Here is a 19,519-nt window from a genome sequence, read left to right as displayed (position 1 = left end):
TACGGTTAAGCAGCACATTTTAATGCTGATGATTAAAGAAAATGACCATTAAACAAAAACAATTCCACAGTTTCAAATTCTTTGTCAGAGAATCAGAAGTAGTTTTAATTTTCAATTCCTTAAACTTCCTAATAAAGTGTTTGTATATCTCATTGGGCTACAGCTGTGTCACTCAAAAAGTCACCAGCCAATCGGAGTGCGCCCCTGAAAAGAGCCCGCCCATGAAAGGTTTGTGTCAGAAATTAAACCAAACACTCGAGAATCAAAACCAAAGACTTTGAAGCACAACCAAATAGAGAGAAAGAGGAAGAGGAAACTGCAAACAAAACGACTCAATTTAACCAAATAAAAGCCCAATAGTTTTCATGATGATTGATAATTTTTGATTTTAAGATCATTTATTTTACTTACGCTTTAGAAAGTTTCAGTTTTATTTGTTTTTTTGCTTGGGTTTGAAAAAGTTTTGCTTGGAGATTTTGAAACAAATCTGATTCCATAGACGACCGGGTTTTTGGTGTGCATAGTAAGTAAGTAAGTAAATTTTATTTATATAGCACCTTTCACAGACAGAAGTCACAAAGTGCTTCACAATAAAGCAAAATACAAAAATAAAATACATATAAAAAGATACAACAAAAACACTGTATGTAAAAATAGACACAGAAACTGCTGGTCATAACACCCCTAATCTACACAGCTGGGTATGCCTGCCGAAACAAGAAGGTTTCAAGATTGCACTTAAACACATCAACAGACTCAAGCGAACGTAAGGAGGGTGGAAGATCATTCCAGAGCCTCGGCGCAACAACCTGAAAAGATCGGTCTCCTCGGGTCCTAAAACGAGAACGAGGGACCATGAGTAAGTTTTGATCCAACGATCTCAACCTCCGCATGGGGGTATATGGACACAACAAGTCTCTTAAGTAGGAAGGGGCCTGGCCATGCAAGGCTCTAAAAGTGAGCACCAGGATTTTTAAATTCACACGAAAAGAGACAGGGAGCCAATGGAGAGTTTTCAGAATTGGCGTGATATGAGCCCTTCGGTTGCATGTGAACGGGCTCCATGTCCCACGTCTTTATCTCTACACTCCTTTAAAAACAAGAATCCTCTGTTGTGTTCTGTGTTTACCAGTCGGTTTAAATTGGTCCCGGCAGCAGTAGTGGGTCTTGCTTCCGGACTGTAGGGGCGGAAACGGCCGGTAAAGGTCGGGTCTTTCACAGAACGCGTGGAACGGTAGGCCATGGCTAGCTTCGGCGTCCCGCATCCTTGGAAAACCTGTCAGAAAACAGCGAAGAAGAGAAGAAACTCAGTGGAGCCGAATCTTTTCCTCTCCAGTTTGTGTCATAAGGATGGAAACGACACCGACCTTCTGAGACACCTGCATGCTGTTCTCCTGCATATTCATGATGGCCTCGGAAATCTTCACATCAATGGTATCCATCACAGACTCAAAGTTAAAGGGACCCTCCAGCCTCTCCACTAGTATGAGCATAGCATCTGGAAATAAAAAAATGAAGCTCCTTTAGACACTCAGTAATGCTGTTACTGAAATCCGCCACTAGGTGGAAGCATGTGCATGGTGGTGAAACGGCGGAAAAAGTTGAGGCGACGACAGAAACCAGATGCCCTGACAGATACCAGCAATGCAAGTCATGTTATGCTTGTTATACAAGACATATATTATACAAACAGTAATGAATAGAGGATAAGAACACCACCCTGACTGTATGGGACTGATCCAGGTCTGTGTTTACACAACACAAGAGCTGCATTCATCCAGACGCCCACAACATGCACAGGTTTTACGTCTCCTTCTTCTCCTGGACTCCTGTTCCTACATGCCTTCTAACAATAAGCAGCCTTCATCTGTTATACTCGCTCTTTTGTCTCGCATTAAATCCTGATCTTTGTTCCAGGAGGATGACAACAGATAAAAATACCGACACTTGATTAATTATAAACACCAAGAGGATGAAGAAAAGGAGGATTTAGACGTAAACTGGTCGCTAAAAGTTACATTTACACGACTAAAATGTCCAGAAAACGTACAAAACTGATGCGACACTGATGGAGCACGTAGGACTATTTATCGAAGCTAAATTTACCAAAGCCGGGGTGGGAAAACCACAACATGAAGACGTCTGTGTTTGTATAACTTGTCATGTGTTAGATACGGTCTGGGTCTAAAACTGGACCACCACAAGGTCTGATCTGGCAACGTGGAACGAATTTCTTAATGTGAAAAGTTTTACATAACTTTTTGTTCCTGGCTATGAAATAAAATAAAATAAAAATAAAATAAAAAAATAAAATGGACTACTTTAATAAATAAAATTTAAGAAAAAAAAGGTATAAAATTTATCTTATAACTGCATTTATTTTTCTGAAGTTGTTTATCATTTGTTTTCTGAAAGGAGAGTTTATTAAAAGTAATGATCTTCATGTTTCTTTTGCATTTTTTGCACTAAAAAAAAGGGGAAAATGAAGTTATTTTTAGGTTACGATGCTGTTATTCTATTGGTCCGCCTGTCTGCCATCAAACTGTGCAGCATGTGACTTTTGAACTAAAATGAGTTTAAGTCCAAGTTGTCATTGAACAGGAAAATTTAGTTATTGATTCATGGTAGTTGCACAACACGGTGTTGTGCAACAAGTACTGAAGCGTGGAAGAGTTGCACATCTGCATGTTTGGAGAAAGTCAAAGGTTATCGTGCATTTTAGGTTCAGAACTTGTTGCCATATCAAATGCATGAAGCTATAATTCTATTTTTTTTATTCTATTCTACTGTCATTAAAGGTGGAGTATGTAAGATTTTTAATATTTAAAAAAAAACTAACTAAAAAATAACTACAATCATAATTAGTTTTTTTTTTTAACATGTAGGTTCCAGTCTGTCCATATTTGATGTGTTATTAAATTACAAGTTTAATTAATGACAAAGACCCTTCTTAAATGTTTGCCTACCAGTATAAAAAAAAAAAAAAAGTGTTTTTTGTCATCTGTCAGCAATTAAACTTGTAATTTAATAACACATCAAAAATGAACAGACTGGAACCTACATGTTCAAAAAACTTTCTAATTATGATTGTAGTTATTTTATTAGTTAATTTATTTAGAAAATATTGAAAATCTTACATACTCCACCTTTAAGCAGACGCTTTTATCCACAGCGACTTATAGCTGAGAGTGAGAACAACACAAGCAAGAAATCAAACAGGAGAGGACATCATAGATGGCTCAGACTGTTGTTGAGTCCAGTTGGATGCAATGGTTTTCTTTAGTTGCCTTCCTTCCCTGCAGTTGTTAATTTACGAGGAAAGATTGATCCCATAACATCGTCATCTTATTCAGAGCTGAATTGTGGTAAAGACCTGAACAAACGTCTCCAACTCATTCTGGTGAGTAGAAATGCTCATATTTTAAAAGCAGATCAGGACCCGGTCGCATCGGTCGGTTTGGCAAGTCGTTCCACCAGCGTGGAACAACAGAGGAAAAGTCTGGTTGGTGATTTATTCCCACACGGTGGCGGCAACGCGAGGCGTCTTTCACGTCTGCTAAAGGTTACAAGTCGATGGATACATGTAATAATAACTGAAGAGGATGTTCTAGTCTGCTTACCGAGGAAGTTGTTCCACTCCGTGTCCAGGTCCGCCTGGTTAGCCAAACAGCCACGCATCACATTCAGACAGTAATTCTGGCAGGGCTTCAGCGCCACTTGGCCCGAGCAGTAGGGACAGTACAACATCTTCAAGGCTGCCTGCACACAGCTGGGAGAAGCGCCGACCTGGAGGCGAGGGGGTTAGAAGACCACAGCAGAGTCAGGCATGTGCTTTCATGCAGTAAAAAAGCGTGACTGTTCATTTTATGAGCAAACAGTTTAATCTAATCATCGATGAGTCACACAGAAACAGCCAGAGGGCTTTATGTTACGTTACAGCTGGCTTTTCTGAGGAAGACGTGAAGTCATGATGCTGAACGGAGCGGGGAAATCCGTCCAAGCATCAGGCTGAATAGAAACAGCTTCTACTCACCGTTGACACTCTATCGACCACTTCTGGCATAACGCTGAGGCCGCGTACGAAGGTGCGAGCGGCCACGAAGGCTCGCATCAGCTGGATGCGGAGCTTGCGGGGGACGTCGCCGAAGGGCTGCAGCTGCTCCGTGTGCCGGCTGATGCACTCCATGTAGGCGTCGCTGAACTCGTACTGCACGTTGACCAGCCGGAACATCCTCTCCAGGAGGTCGGCCCAGAAGTCCGCCAGCATGGAGTCCAGGTTGACGGCGTTGCTACCGTACATGTAGTGCCGCGTCAGCTCCTTGAAGAAGTTCTGGAACAGCTCGGCGTTCTGCACGTACATCATGCCGTAGGTTCTCACAAACATGCTGTTCAGGGACTCCTCAGCGTTTTTTAAAAGCTCAAGAAAAAACTCTGCAGAGAAAAAATGAAAAAGGACGAGAAACAGGGTGAAGGTGGGCGCAAGCAAGGTCGGATTATCCAATGGACCCACGGAGGGCAAACCCCAGCAGTTTGGACATGAAACTAAATGTACATAAAAACCAGATAGTTACACAACAGTGTTTAGTACATTGCTACTGGTACAACTGGCTGAGAGATGTTAGAAATGCTGTTTCACAGCGTATCATTCACAATTTTCACAGTGTTGCGGTGGGGAAGGGGCCCCTGGAACACTCTAGGCCCAGGGGCCTGTGCACTTTTAATCCGGCCCTGGAGCGAAGTATTTACAAAGAAACAAACATGAACTTAATGAAGAAGAAAAACAAGAAAGGGTAGAACAAGACGAACGAGCTAGAACTAGAAGCAGAACATGAGGAATAACAAGAAGTAGAACGATAGCAAGAGCTAGAAGGACAAGAAGAGGGAATAGGAGAACATTCTGAAGTAGAACAAGAATACCAAGAACATAAAGAAAACAAACTTGACTTAGAACATAAAGAAGAATAAGGAAAAGAGCAAGTAGAATAACAAGAAGTGAAACAAAAAAGAAGTAGAACAAGAATAGCAAGAATAAGAACCTAAAGAACAGAAGAAGATGAAGAACAAGGAAATGAGCAAGTAGAATAATAAGAACAATAGGTAAAACAAGAATATCAAGAAGTAAAACAAAAAAGAAGTAGAACAAGAACAAGTAGAAGAACAGAAGTAGAGCAAGAATAGCAAGAGTAAGAACAAAGAACAGAAGAACATAAAGAAGAATAAGGAAAAGAGCAAGTAGAATAATAATAACAGGAACAATAAGTCAAACAAGAATAACAAGAACAAGAAGTAGAACAAAAAAGAAAAGAAGAAGTAAAACAAGATCAAGAAGAACAGAAGTAGAACAAGAATAGCAAGAGTGAAAACAAAGAACAACAAGGAAAAGAGCAAGTAGAAGAATAAGGAACAGGAACAACACGTAAAACAAGACTAACAAGAACAAGAAGTAGAACAATAACAAGAGCTAGAACTAGAAGCAGAACAGGAGGAATAACAAGAAGTAGAACAAAAAAGAAAAGAAGTAGAACAAGATCAAGAACAGAAGTAGAGCAAGAATAGCAAGAGTGAGAACATAAAGAACAGAAGAACATAAAGAAGAACAAGGAAAACAGCACGTAGAATAATAAGGAACAGAAACAATAAGTAAAACAAGACTAATAAGAACAAGAAGTAGAACAATAACAAGAGCTAGAACTAGAAACAGAACACGAGGAATAACAAGAAGTAGAACAATAACAAGAGCTAGAACTAGAAACAGAACACGAGGAATAACAAGAAGTAGAACAATAACAAGAGCTAGAAGGACAGGAAGAAGGAATAGAAGAACATTTTGAAGTAGAACAAGAATAGCAAGAGTAAGAACATGAAGAACACAAACATGACAGAAGAACATAAAGAAGAATAAGGAAAAGAGCAAGTAGAATAATAAGAACAATAGGTAAAACAAGAATATCAAGAAGTAAAACAAAAAAGAAGTAGAACAAGAACAAGTGGAAGAACAGAAGTAGAGCAAGAATAGCAAGAGTAAGAACATAAAGAACAGAAGAACATAAAGAAGAATAAGGAAAAGAGCAAGTAGAATAATAATAACAGGAACAATAAGTAAAACAAGAATAAGAACAAGAAGTAGAACAAAACAGAACAAGTAGAAAAACAGAAGTACAACATGAAGAAGAAACCAGCTTATGAAGGCACACGCCAAGACGTTGACATGTTGGGCATTTCACAAACACTTTTTTTGTTTTTTAAATCAATTATTCGTATTCACCTATGGCTAAGGAGAAGAGGAGGAGGAGGAAGGAGGAGGAAGGAGGAGGAGGAGAAGGAAGGAGGAGGAAGGAGCATCTCCCTATTCCTGTAAAGGTCCCATTGAGCGGCTCGTCAGTCTGCTTTAAACTGACCACCATCACGGCATTTATCTGCTGTCACATTCCATTCGCTTTCCTTTCTGCCAGCTTCTCTTGGACTGTCCTTCAGAGGCATTTTCAATAGGATTACTGAATAATGCGACCCCCTCCTTCCCAATATGGACCTGTAGCCCCCCCCCCCCCCCCCCCCCCCCCCCCCCCCACACCCGTCCAGCCCTGCATCGCCCTCCCTCCCTCCACTTCTTTCACTTCATCAGTTCCTTCAGAGAGCTCTCTTCACTAGAGAGCAAACAATGACCTACTTTATCCTGAGGAATGTCCATCACACCCCACCTCCAATAATCCAGTCCTCTTCTCCCATGCCCCCCCCCCCTTCAACTTTCCTAATCTGAACAAAATGAGAATTCCACAGAGAGCCTGAAAATGTTTCAACTTAAGTTTCACAGGCATGCAAGCAAGCAAGCATCCCCCCTATGTCCTTACACACACTTTCACTCATCTTTTTGCCCCCCCCGCATCCCTCTCACTGACCCTTGTGGACAAAACTTGTGTCCCAGTGAAGTATTTCTGAGAGCCACAGCGTGGCTTTGAAATGTAAAGTTCCCATGCTCCGTCCCCGAGAAGTGCCGTCACTTCCACTTCAGACTGACACTAAAAGGAGAAATGAGATAGAGGGGGGGGGCGAGGGCGTCTCAGGACGGGTTAAGTTGAGGGCTTTTTTAACTCCAAATCTCCACTGTGTCGCCAAGGATACCGGAAACACTGCAGCCCCTCCATCACCGACCTCCCCTTTCCTCCACACATGCAGAGGCGGGGGAGAGGGCACCAAGTTCCACGCTCCACTGACAGAGATTAAAACAAAAAATGGTCCATCCCCCACCGCAGGAATGTCATATTAGCCACAAGTTGAAAGTCAGTGAAAGTAGGTGAAGAAGAGGAGGAGAAGGAAGAGGCACGAAGCACCAGGATGGTCGTTGACTTCTTTATTTCCTTTCCAATAACGTGATAATGGATAAAAAGTAAAATGTGTAAATACTACTGCCATCTAGTGGCAAAGAGGGGCATAGCAGCGGCTTCAAATGGACGGTGGCTGTGAATGGACAAGATCCAGTAGCCTCAGGTGTAACTACTTCATACTTATGCACCTGCATCCTTCAAGTTTTCTTCTATCACTGCAAGTTTGACAAATCTCTGCACTTATTCACGTCACCCCGATTCATACGAGTCGTTAGTAAATGTGTCATACAGGCTGCCCAGGTTTTGAGCAGGTGTTTAGCTCGGCAGATTGACTGGACCCCAGTTCAAATCCCCAACTGGGCCCTGTTGTGGCATGACAGCCCATCTTTCTTTGTCTGACCAGCTTTCCTGTCATACAATGATCTAATAAAGACCCCGGAGCCTGAAAAGGCTTTCCCAGAGCTCTGCATGAAAACAGAACATCATCATGGTGGAAGACAAACATGTTTTTACCACGAAACACCTTCAGAGAATGTCTGAGATGAGGAAAATCATTACGACAACGCTTTTTTCCCCTTTGTTATGCTGCCTGTTTGACCTGCAAGAACATTCTACGGACAAGTGAAATATTCTCCCAGGCTATTTATTTTAATAAAGATACTGTATTATAGGGATTTAAATTAAATTTAGACGCTTTCTCAATAAATAAAAAAAAAACGAGTGAAGCTGTGGGGGGTGAGTTTTTCTGTTACACGGCTGTGAAAATGTCACATGATCCGATCAGCTGGTCTGATAACAGATACCAGGATAATTAGCCTGTTAACAGGTTGCGGTAAAGGCTTCTCTTCACTTGCCATCATAAAAAGGAAACAGGAGGATGTATGCTCTCCCTCCGGCTTCCCTCCATCATCCAAGCACGTGCATGTTGGGTTAACTGGTCAGTCTAATTCTTTCCTGGACTAAGTACTGGTTCTCCAATGGTCTGGTAACTGGTTCAGGGTGTATACTGCCTCTTGCCTGCTAACTGCCGGGACAGCCATCCCTCGTGACCCTGAAATGGATTAATAGGCATAGAGGTGAAAGGATGGATGGAGAGACTAAAACCAGCATGTATTGATCCAGGTATCAAGACAGTGTGCACAGATGTGGGCGCATTCCTTCTCATCAGGATAATAAATATTGATTTTTAGGTATCCTGATATTTCCGCATCGAGAGGAACCAGTTGAGGTGGCTAGGGCATCTGGTCAGGATGCCTCCTGGACCTCCCTGGTGAGGTGTTCCAGGCACGTCCCTCTGGGAGGAGACCCCGGGGAAGACCCAGGACACGCTGGAGGGATTATATCTCTCCACTGGCCTGGGAACGCCTCGGGATCCCCTCGCAGAGTTGGCAAATGTGGCTGGGGAGAGGGAAGTCTGGGCTTCCCTGCTTAGGCTGCTGCCCCCGCGACCCGATCCCGGAGAAGCGGCAGAGAACGGATGGATATTTCCTTGAATAAATTTGGTTCATGTCACCTCCAAGGTCGAACCTCGTGACGTTTTTACAGCAACGGAACAAAAACCATGTCACTTGAAGCTGCCCTCCCAGTAAATGTTTGCTTTTGCAGACCATATAAAAACAGGAAATATGATGGTTTGAATGAATTTGACAAGTCAATGTCTGAAAACATCTCAAACTGAAACTGAAGTGGTTCAGACTGATACTTTCTGAGTTGGTAATCATGTAAGATATTGGTAAACCACTGCTATATGAGTTTCGATGAACCCACTGGTAAAGAAGGAAGTGGCCTGTGCAGGGTGTGTGTGTGAGCACTGAGGGGGGGGGGGGGGCTGAAGCATGAGCTGCATTACACAGGCATCTTGCATTGTCATTAAAAAACAGTTCATGACAAGAAGCCGTCTGCCAACAGGCTAGGAGCTGAACACTTCCTAGGATTTTTCCATTTAAGAAAAAAATGCTTGTCACTCGGCCAAACGCTGGGGGAGAATCTGGGTGAAGGGTTGCACACAGGAGAGTGTAAACTGCTGCAAAATGTAAGGAAGAAGGATCATTTTTGCTCAAAAGTAGCCATTATCTCCTTCCGTCACACAAACCTGACTGACAGCGCTTCAACGTGTTGCATGAGCAACGATCTGAGGCCCAATCCGTCACTGCAACAGAGGAGCTGACCGATCTCCTCCCACTTCCTCCTGCAAGGAGCCCCCCTCCCAACAACTCCCACCAGTGTCCTTATAAACTCCACTCCTCCCAGTCCCGGCCCAGGCAGTAATTGCATCCTATTTGTGCCAATTAGTCCCTGAGCTTCTTTCTCCCTTTTCTTAAGAGATGGGATTCAGTCCCTCCTGCTGCTGGAACTCTCTGCTTCAGATGGATGTCTCTTGTTGTGTGTGTCTGGAGGCAAAAGGGGGCCTTAATCCAAGCGCTTAATTCCCAGACATAGCCTTGCTCTGCTGGACGGGGTCACCGCAAAAGGACAGACAGGCTGAGGCCAGGACAAACACAGCGACGAGACACAGAGAGGAGAGAACTATTTCTGGCTCTGGTCTTAATTGGCCATGACTCCTCGCTTCAGGCGCATGATGAGAGCCTGCCTAATCACATACACCACTTCCTGAGTTTGTTAGTTAGCATGTAGCGCCGTTTGTCAACATGTACGGCCACAGCTGTGTTTACAAACGCAAGCATCCCACTTCTCGTGACAGGTTAGGAGATGCCGTCATTGTTGCCATTAGACAGATGAGCACCTCCTGCGCCAATTCCACTGACTGTAAGCGTCTCCTTCGGCTCGTTTCGACGCGACAACGGCGGATAAAAGGACAGCAACTTGAGCTTGTTACCGTATCCAGTGAGAGAGCCTCTCTAATGGCCCAGGTAGAAGAGAGCACAGCAGGTCTTTGAAAAGAGATCCCTCATCTAACAGGTCAGAGACAGTCATGAAGAGGAGGCGCAAAGGGGGGAGGAAGGTAGCGGAGGTGAAGAAAAGCCTTAGGGCTGCCCTCTCTTGGTCAAAGGGAACACAGTTTAGGTTGCAGTTTCACTGTAGTGACTGCTAACTTTAAAGTGTAGATTTTACAGGAGATTTTTGGAACATTTGCTGTTTTTAAAGTAGCATCATAAAACCTTTAGTCTTTAAGACGTATGTGTTTCTGGCTTGTTTTGATGGTATCATCATGTCCTGCAACATCCTGAGGCTGAAAAAGCCGACTTTTTTTCCCCTCATCGCCTTCCAGCAGATTTGGCTTTATGGCACCGAGTCACACCTTAGCAACTAGATGTCAACGTACTGGTCAATTCATTGAAAAAACACAAGAGGACGTTATCGCAAGAAGAGAGCAAGAGATGAGTCAAATCCGACTGACTTTTACTGGTGGGAGAAATCTCAGAGAAGAGACAGGATGCAAGATGGATGCTGAATCAGACATTGTTAGTAGTTTAGCAGTGTTTCTTTTACCGTGTTTTTTCTGCTAGATCTTATTGATCCTGCAAGTTAGAGTCATGGAGTCTGTAAACTTCAGAGAGTTTAACTTAAAACTTCAAGATGTTTGAAGATATTTACATTTTTTTAAGTCATTTCGTGAAGCAAAATTAAATAATTTGTGGCCAAATGAGCAGAGGTATTTGAGATAATAAATTCAATATTTTTACTTAAAGCTGGAGTAGGTAATGTTGGGGAGATAGCAAGATGTTAAAGTGGTGCCCTGTCTAGGCCCCTCCCCATGTATTGGCACCTCCCCTTGTAATGACCCCTCCCCCTGTCTTGGCTCCTCCCCATGCACTGGCTCCTTCCCCTGTACTGACCCCTCCCCCTGTATTGGCTCCTCCCCCTCTGGTTCTGCTCCTTGCGTGATCCAAGGTTTTTTTTTTATTCGCAGCTTTTTCCACCAACGATTTTCTCTTTCTCGGCTGTTTAGCAGGAGGAGGCAAATCAACCGAGCCAGGTTGGGAAATCCTTCCTGCATTTTCTCAGCCATATTTGCCTTCCGAGTTTCCTCTTCACTACTTTGTATTTTCATCCTAACACGCTGTTTATATGCAGGGTGTGGCTATCAGGTATGCGCTGCTGGAGGGGGAGGAGGGGAGCCGGGAGAAGAAGCTACGAAATATAAGAAATGAACAACTCCATTTGGGTCGGAACGTTTGGATTGGTCAGAGTTTTTACAGATTTACAGTAAACTGAGGGGTCTAACTATATTTCTTATTGTTCATGATTACAGAATGTATAGACTACTATCAGGACGAGGAACCGCTTCACCCAGAGGAACATGTCTCTGGGCAACATTACATACTATAGCTTCATCCAATTAGGAGAGATGTCGAGGAAGTGGAGTCAACGTCAGGGTTGCCTTACAAAACTAATGAGGGAGCCACAAAGACCAGGTCACTAATTTTTTACTAATTCTAATGGTGTAAAAAAAAAAGTTGTATCGGGGCAAAGCGATTAGCTGAATGCTAAACTGTAGTTTATAGGAGCAGCGTTTGATTCCATCTAAAAAGGTCCAGAATTGGGAAAATTTCCATCTTGATGAGGGTGTGCATGGCAGAGAGAAAAAGAAACGAAAGGAAAAGAAACGAAAAGACAGTTACAAAGTCGTGGGAAGACACAAGTGCTCTCATGCACATCTGTGACAAAACCTCCAGTTTGGCCACAACTATTTTTAGCTTATTTGCATTTAAACATGCTAATCAGAGGAGGAAAAACTGTCCCGACACTTTGCTTCTGGTTTCAGTTCCTCAACATATTTTGCTTGTCTCGGATATGTCGCATTGTTTCAAGCAAGGCTTTAATCAGCCTTTGTCTTCATGACAATAAAAACGTCTGCTTTAGCTGCTTCTTACTGGCATTTTTATGGAATTTGATTATTTACAGAAACGATGAAACAAGTAATCACCAGATTGCTCAATAAATGAAAAGAGCCTTAAAAAATTCCCGCAGAGATCCAGATGAGCTGTGAGACTTGCAGAGATAGGGTGGAGGATACAGCACAGTTGTAAGAACATGCGTTAGGGAAACGTTCAGTGTAATGTGTTGAACAAACAATGAGAAGGAGCTGGAAAGCGAGCGGCTTGAGGGGCAAACAGGGGGATTTTGAGAGTGAGGCATGAGATGGGACAAAGCGGAGTAAGAGAAGAGGGAAAAGAGGGGTGGAATGGCCCGAGCAGCCACTGCATTCCTCCACGTCACATTCCTCCAAACATCTGGCTGCAATACACCCCGTTACCAACTATCCCTCGCTGCCTTTCACTGACACATAAGATCTGAGCGTCTCTGACCCGTAAATGCACAAAGTTATGCTCGTAGCCTCCCTTAACAAGCACAGATCCAGCGTTTTCATCATGAGGCCTGTTTTTTTCTGCCTCCTGACAGACAAAAAAAGAAGAATATCTTCACAACTACAAGAGCTGCAGAGTTTTATGTTGGTCTCTACAGAAAGCTGAGATTACTGCAGAGGTTTTAGGACAGAGTGAGGGAACACAGTGGAAAATGTGAATTATCTCCTCCTGAAACAAACCAGAAGACAGCAGCCCAGTTCATCCAGATATGAGGAACATAATGACTGATCTGTGGTGAAGTAGAAGCTAAAGAAAGCAGTTCTCCAGATAAATATCCATCAGCTGATGATGATGGACACCTCTGTCACTGAGTCAGGAGAAGCGAGGCCTCCGTGCTCCGTTGTGTCTGCAAACATCTCCTGCACTGCATGTACAGGAAGCGCTGATCCAGAAGAGGCTAAGATGCGACGCTTTCCTCCTCTCTGCTCGGCGTGCTCGACCTTCTCCCCGCCATCTCAGCCTATCAGCAACGGGGGGGGGGGGGGTAATGGTTAGGCTGCTGAGAGTCCTGAAAGCTGCCCTGCTTCCTCTGTGAGTCAGCACTGTTGCATGTTCCCATACGCTCTGGTCCTCAGCAGGGGAAACCTGATCCCAGTATTTACAGGCGTACACACATGTGCTCACACACAGAACAGGAAGTACAGAGAAAGACAAAATCTGGAGATGTGTGTGGTCCGTCTCGGAGCATGCGCTTCTCTCTGGAGACGAGCGCTGGGGGTGGGGTTGAGGGGGTGTATGATAGGGCAGCGAGCTCAGACGCTGAGAGACAGGTGGACAGGCCAACAGACACAGACTGACTGTCTCCGCTTTGAGCAGCGCGCTGGCAGGTGGGGGCGTCCGTCAAAGCGCGGCGGGGACGGTGGCGTGATGCGTGTAGCCGGTGTGTGTGTGTTTGCTTACTGTCAAAGTGTTCGTGCCTCTGTTTGAAAGTGGCTTGTAGGTTGTTGCTGAGCCTGGACACGGGAGCTTTGATCTCCAAGTGGCTGTACATGCTCAGCTTCTCCTCCATCTCCGCCGTGCAGCACGACAAACCCTGAGGACACACTTTCAGGGGGGCTCCTGGAAGAAACAACAAGGGTAAAAGTTTAGCGCCACGTGACGGATACAATGTCCTCGAGAGCTACAAGAGCAGCATATTAAAAGTCTGTTATCTGGGAAACAGACCAGCGTGAGGTGAAACCTTCATTCAGTCCCCGAACACCAGGAGAGCGATGCTGTCCGGGCTTCATGAAGCAACGGCTCAAACCTTTATGGATTATTTCTCTTTTTCCAGACTTCAATTTACAGTTGTGCTCATATTTATTCATACCCTTTCATTAAAGAAGGAAAAAAAACAGCTGCCTGTAAAATAAGCTGAAATTGACTAAATAATAAATACAAATTTTATGAAAATCATATTTTCTAATTCTGGTTCAATAGATTTTTTTTTTTTTTTTTTAAAAAGCAAGCAAATAAGATAATTTATTACATATTCCATCAGTCATAAAGTAATATTTAGTTGAACAATGCTTTAATGTTTCCGCTCCAGTCAGGTGTTTTCTGTTCCTCTCAGTCAGACTTCTGCACCTGTTGACAGGTATTTTGTCCCACTGTTCAACAGAAAAGTCTCTCATTTGTCCAGGACACATTTGTTTGTTTGTTTGTTTTTCTTTCTTCAACTCAATTAAATGAAAAAACAGTGTCTTATATTACTAAATTATATTTTTGCAAATGTTTAGTTATTGTTCCTTTTTTAAGTCTCCAGTTATTTGAGTGACTGTTGTAAATTCAGCTTTTCTTTAATGAAAGGGGATGAATACATATGAGCACAACTGTATATACCAATGAACCTTCCTAGGATAAACATTCACAGCATTAAATAACAGCGTCATCCACACGTTAAAAACCTCCTTCACTGCTCTCATTTGCAGCGCTGATCTCAGATCAGCCTTAAGCCGCCAGGCCGTGCAGCCTGGCTCTTATCCAGGCACTCCGCAGTCCTGACTGGCAGTTTCAGACACTTTCCTCGGTGCTGTGTCCTTCTACAGCACTTTTTTAAAGAGAGGCTTGACTTTTCACCCTCTTTGCAGGTGAGAAGACGACTTCAGCCTCAGGCAGCGATGCAGGTACACATGACGCGGCTTTGCATCTGTAGACGGAAAAAACTGATCAGAAAATCTCTTTCTGCTCAAGATGAAACTAATTTATCGTCCTGAAGGGCTGAGATCTGCTGAGATCTGTGAACATGGAGCGCTTAGTGATCACTTACTCAATCCGAACATCTTGTTTTTTACTCTTTTGGAAACTTTGGTGTACTTGGAGAGACGTCGGACTTTCCAGCTGATTGACGTTGGCATGAAATACTGAGCTGAGCCAAAAACGACACGCCGCTCTGTGTTTTTACGCCGTCGCAGTCTAAATACAGCCTTTGATACAAACAGACAGTGTAAACTTTGTCAAAAGCGAGTTTAATATTCAATTAAAAGGAGGGTCAAGAGAGGACGAACGCAAAGTCGCAGCTGTAATAATGTTTTGTTTTAAACATGGCTGCAGGAATTTGAGAGAACACAGGGACCCTTTCATTGCATTTCAGCACCAACGGTCTGTTTGGTTTTCCCCAGCAGCTTGTGCTCACCTACCCTGTGAGCACGAACACGTTGCTGCTACTTCAGGTTTTCACTACAAATCCCAGATCCAGCTCAAGTTTTGCTTTTAAATATTTAAACACAGAAAACCCACGTTTCAAACTGGGAAAACACGCCGTCTCTACACAGCTGCTGATGTCCAGGTTCATAACAGGGCTGGATTAATATTACTGTTCAATGTTTTGATAATATAAACATCTCAGTCTGTGCTGGAAGCTCAGGTGTAACAAGGCCTGCATTCCACTTCTGCATCCATGCAGGTAAATTAGGTGGAGAAAACGCCAAAAAAGCAGAACAAACATTCGCTTTCCTGACCTGTTCCAAGTCCAAACATCTATGAAAAAGGTCTACGGCCACTATTTCTTAGGTTCTAAGCAGACATGGGAGGAAACCTTCGTCCTAAAAAGCCTCGCTGTGTTTCGAAATTTCAGCTCTGCTTGTTTAAAAAGCACGTTTACTTGTGTTGAACCTTAAAATAGCAGTATGTAACTTTCTGACCTGAAAACTACGTCTTTCTGACTTGTTTTGATGCTTGTTTTACATTTATTGTGTATATTCCTGAAGCCGCTGCTGCGCTGCAGCATCCTGAGGCTGAGACCTTATTTTCCCCAGGAAGATGCATCCATATGCAGCTACAAGGAATCTCAACCCTTTTAATCCCGGTCAGAACACACACATCGTTTCCAGGAGGCTAAAATGATGTAAAATGAATGTATGAACAGATAAAGCAGCATAAGTTTGAAGAAATAACACAAAGATCAGCAGTGACCAAGCCTTTTCTCATCTGCACATCATTCTCTCACATCTGAAACACCCCCCCCCCCCCACTGTTTCCATGTTTCCACACGTCTTCCTGCTACTATCTACCTGCTATCCTCACTGCAGCACCTCCACCTCAGCTGCATCTCAAACATCTTCTTGGCTTTATTCCAGCCATAGAGGATCATTATTTTCCTGCTTTTCTCATCACTTGTTGATCTTTGGCTGCTCCTGATTGGACGTTACCGTCAGTTTAAGCTCTCTGATTGGTGGAAAGTCTGACAGGAAGTGTCTTCATCATCATGTCCAGGTGACAATAGAAGTCTCTTAGCAACATGGAGCTTTTTTTATGATTAAAATGTGATATTTTGGTCCTCATGGATCATTGTAGATTCACCGTGGAGTCTGTAAACACGACATTTGGTGGCTGTAAACCTCCTGGACGGGATATAAATGTCAGAAAACTTCAGTAGGTCACCTAAAGCGAGTCTATCCATCACAGTTTAACTCAGACTCACACACTACCCTTCCTGAGAAACTGACAATAGAAGTGACATATTTTTAAACTGCTGCACGCTTCCATAAACATAAGATACTAAAAAACTCCTCAACGATGACGCAACCAAATAACAGAGCACAAATTCAGAGAACCTTCCTGCTTGTCAAAATAAGTCTCTAAAATGTTAAAAAAAAATTAAAGTGGAAGGTCAGAAGTGAGTCATGGCAATACAATCATCTAAACAAGGCTCCAGGGGGGAGGGATGCACCCTGGCGCCATAAACCGGACCCCTCTGTCTGGGACCGAGTCCAAAAAGGCCTCAAGTCGCCACTCCTCTGCTAAAACTCATCTCCACTCACAGCCATCCCTCGTTCTGCTCACGTACGTGCACGTGTACCCAGGCACAGTTGGCGGCCCCTACCTAAACATATTCACACATCAAATCGCTGCTCGACACACGGCTCTTTGTGAGTGTGTGATTGGTGGTACACGACACACACACACACGTTTAACTTGTAGGCGAAAGAGCCGAGCAGTCTCTCCTGTAGCGGGGCCCCCGGCCGGTCCACAGCGGAGCCACAAAATCTAAAGGGTTCTGTGCAAAATAGCCCAAGTTACCAAAAGTACACAAACAAGCGAGATGGTTGATATTTCACATGAACGTCTGTACAGATGTCACACTGTTAGCCCAGAGGATTAAGTCTGAAGATTAAACGGAAGATTCTTAGCTAATGCATACTTTGTGAAAGCATTCTGGCAGCCGATTTCTCTCAACACCGTGGGGAGGAAATGCCTGCAAGAACACTCTCTCTCTCACACACACACACACACACACACACAAATAAAGTGTGAAAATTTGCAGCCTCTCTGATAAAACATCTCACGCAAACACGTTTCAGCTTTGCCGCTGTACAGGAAAGCATCAGTCATTTCTCTCCCGCCTCGTGCGACTGCCGAGTCGACTCTCGGTTCCTTTTAGGGGCCTCGCAACCCTCCAGTTTCCCCAAGTCATTCAGGACGTAACGAGACAAAGTGCTGCAGCACTTCTGGTGTCAAACAGAAGAGGAAAACTGCCATTTATGGTGGTCCAAACAAGAGAGCAGCATCTTGTAAACAAACATGTGACTGTGTTTCATGGTATTCAGCCGCTCTGCGCTGCTTCTCTGCCCTCCTTTGTGGAGAGACCACCATCCCCTTTAAATGGCTCATAAAATAAGTCACTTCCCTTTGACATTGTCCTGCCTCTCCAACTCTGTTCTCAGAGGAAGGATGGTGGGGGAGAGGGGGGGGACACCTCACAGACAACACCCATCACACCTCTTTCTCCCCCCCATGCCTGCAATTAAGAGCCGTAAAACTCAGAGACACCAGCAAAAAGTATAAATAGGACGGCTCGACTGTCCCAAAGAAAGAAAAGTCCGTCGTGGATTATTTCTGTAACGACGTCGACTCGTCTGAAGCTGCTGCGGGGGATGTGGAGGCAAAGGGGTAGCGCACTTCACAATCCAATCACAGAGTTCAGCCCAGACACAACCGGGATGGAGGAGCCCAGACGCCCCACCGACAGGAGGGGAGCCCAGACGCCCCACCGACAGGAGGGGAGCCCAGACGCCCCACCGACAGGAGGGGAGCCCAGACGCCCCACCGACAGGAGGGGAGCCCAGACGCCCCACCGACAGGAGGGGAGCCCAGACGCCCCACCGACAGGAGGGGAGCCCAGACGCCCCACCGACAGGAGGGGAGCCCAGACGCCCCACCGACAGGAGGGGAGCCCAGACGCCCCACCGACTGGAGGGGAGCCCAGACGCCCCACCGACTGGAGGGGAGCCCAGACGCCCCACCGACTGGAGGGGAGCCCAGACGCCCCACCGACTGGAGGGGAGCCCAGACGCCCCACCGACTGGAGGGGAGCCCAGACGCCCCACCGACTGGAGGGGAGCCCAGACGCCCCACCGACTGGAGGGGAGCCCAGACGCCCCACCGACAGGAGGGGAGCCCAGACGCCCCACCGACAGGAGGGGAGCCCAGACGCCCCACCGACAGGAGGGGAGCCCAGACGCCCCACCGACAGGAGGGGAGCCCAGACGCCCCACCGACTGGAGGGGAGCCCAGACGCCCCACCGACTGGAGGGGAACCCAGACGCCCCACCGACTGGAGGGGAACCCAGACGCCCCACCGACTGGAGGGGAACCCAGACGCCCCCCGACTAGAGGGGAACCCAGACGCCCCCCGACTAGAGGGGAACCCAGACGCCCCCCGACTAGAGGGGAACCCAGACGCCCCCCGACTAGAGAGGAACCCAGACGCCCCCCGACTGGAGGGGAACCCAGACGCCCCCCGACTGGAGGGGAACCCAGACGCCCCCCGACAGGAGCGGAACCCAGACGCACCCAACAGGAGGGGAACCCAGACGCCCCCCGACTAGAGAGGAACCCAGACGCCCCCCGACAGGAGGGGAACCCAGACGCCCCCCGACAGGAGGGGAACCCAGACGCCCCCCGACAGGAGGGGAACCCAGACGCCCCCCGACAGGAGGGGAACCCAGACGCCCCCCGACTAGAGAGGAACCCAGACGCCCCCCGACTAGAGAGGAACCCAGACGCCCCCCGACTGGAGGGGAACCCAGACGCCCCCAACTGGAGGGGAACCCAGACGCCCCCAACAGGAGGGGAACCCAGACGCCCCCTGACTGGAGGGGAACCCAGATGCCCCCTGACTGGAGGGGAACCCAGACGCCCCCAACAGGAGGGGAACCCAGACGCCCCCAACAGGAGGGGAACCCAGATGTCCCCTGACTGGAGGGGAACCCAGACGCCCCCAACAGGAGGGGAACCCAGACGCCCCCAACAGGAGGGGAACCCAGATGTCCCCTGACTGGAGGGGAACCCAGACGCCCCCAACAGGAGGGGAACCCAGACACCCGTGCCTGGAAGACACCGGACGCCCGCGACTGGAGGAGAAACCCAGACGCCTGCGACTGGAGG

General features: G+C 45.9%; 1 protein-coding gene across 1 annotated transcript in view; it reads right to left on the bottom strand.

Moving 5' to 3' along the window:
- The window catches only part of gpc4 (glypican 4), a 46,977-nt gene that overhangs the window by 4,732 nt on the left and 22,726 nt on the right, over nt 1–19,519 (bottom strand). Inside the window, exons 2-6 of the mRNA XM_079250562.1 lie at nt 13,553–13,711; nt 4,034–4,431; nt 3,621–3,786; nt 1,368–1,498; nt 1,130–1,276 (exon numbers count right to left, since the gene is read on the bottom strand). Coding sequence (XP_079106688.1) covers nt 1,130–1,276; nt 1,368–1,498; nt 3,621–3,786; nt 4,034–4,431; nt 13,553–13,711 — 1,001 coding nt within the window. The remainder of the gene's footprint in view (nt 1–1,129; nt 1,277–1,367; nt 1,499–3,620; nt 3,787–4,033; nt 4,432–13,552; nt 13,712–19,519) is intronic.

This window comes from Telmatherina bonti (genome assembly GCF_933228915.1).
Source record: "Telmatherina bonti genome assembly, chromosome: 12".
Taxonomy (NCBI): Eukaryota; Metazoa; Chordata; class Actinopteri; order Atheriniformes; family Telmatherinidae; genus Telmatherina; species Telmatherina bonti.
The sequence above is the reverse complement of the archived record's forward strand: the minus strand, read 5'-3'. Positions and strand labels throughout refer to the sequence as shown.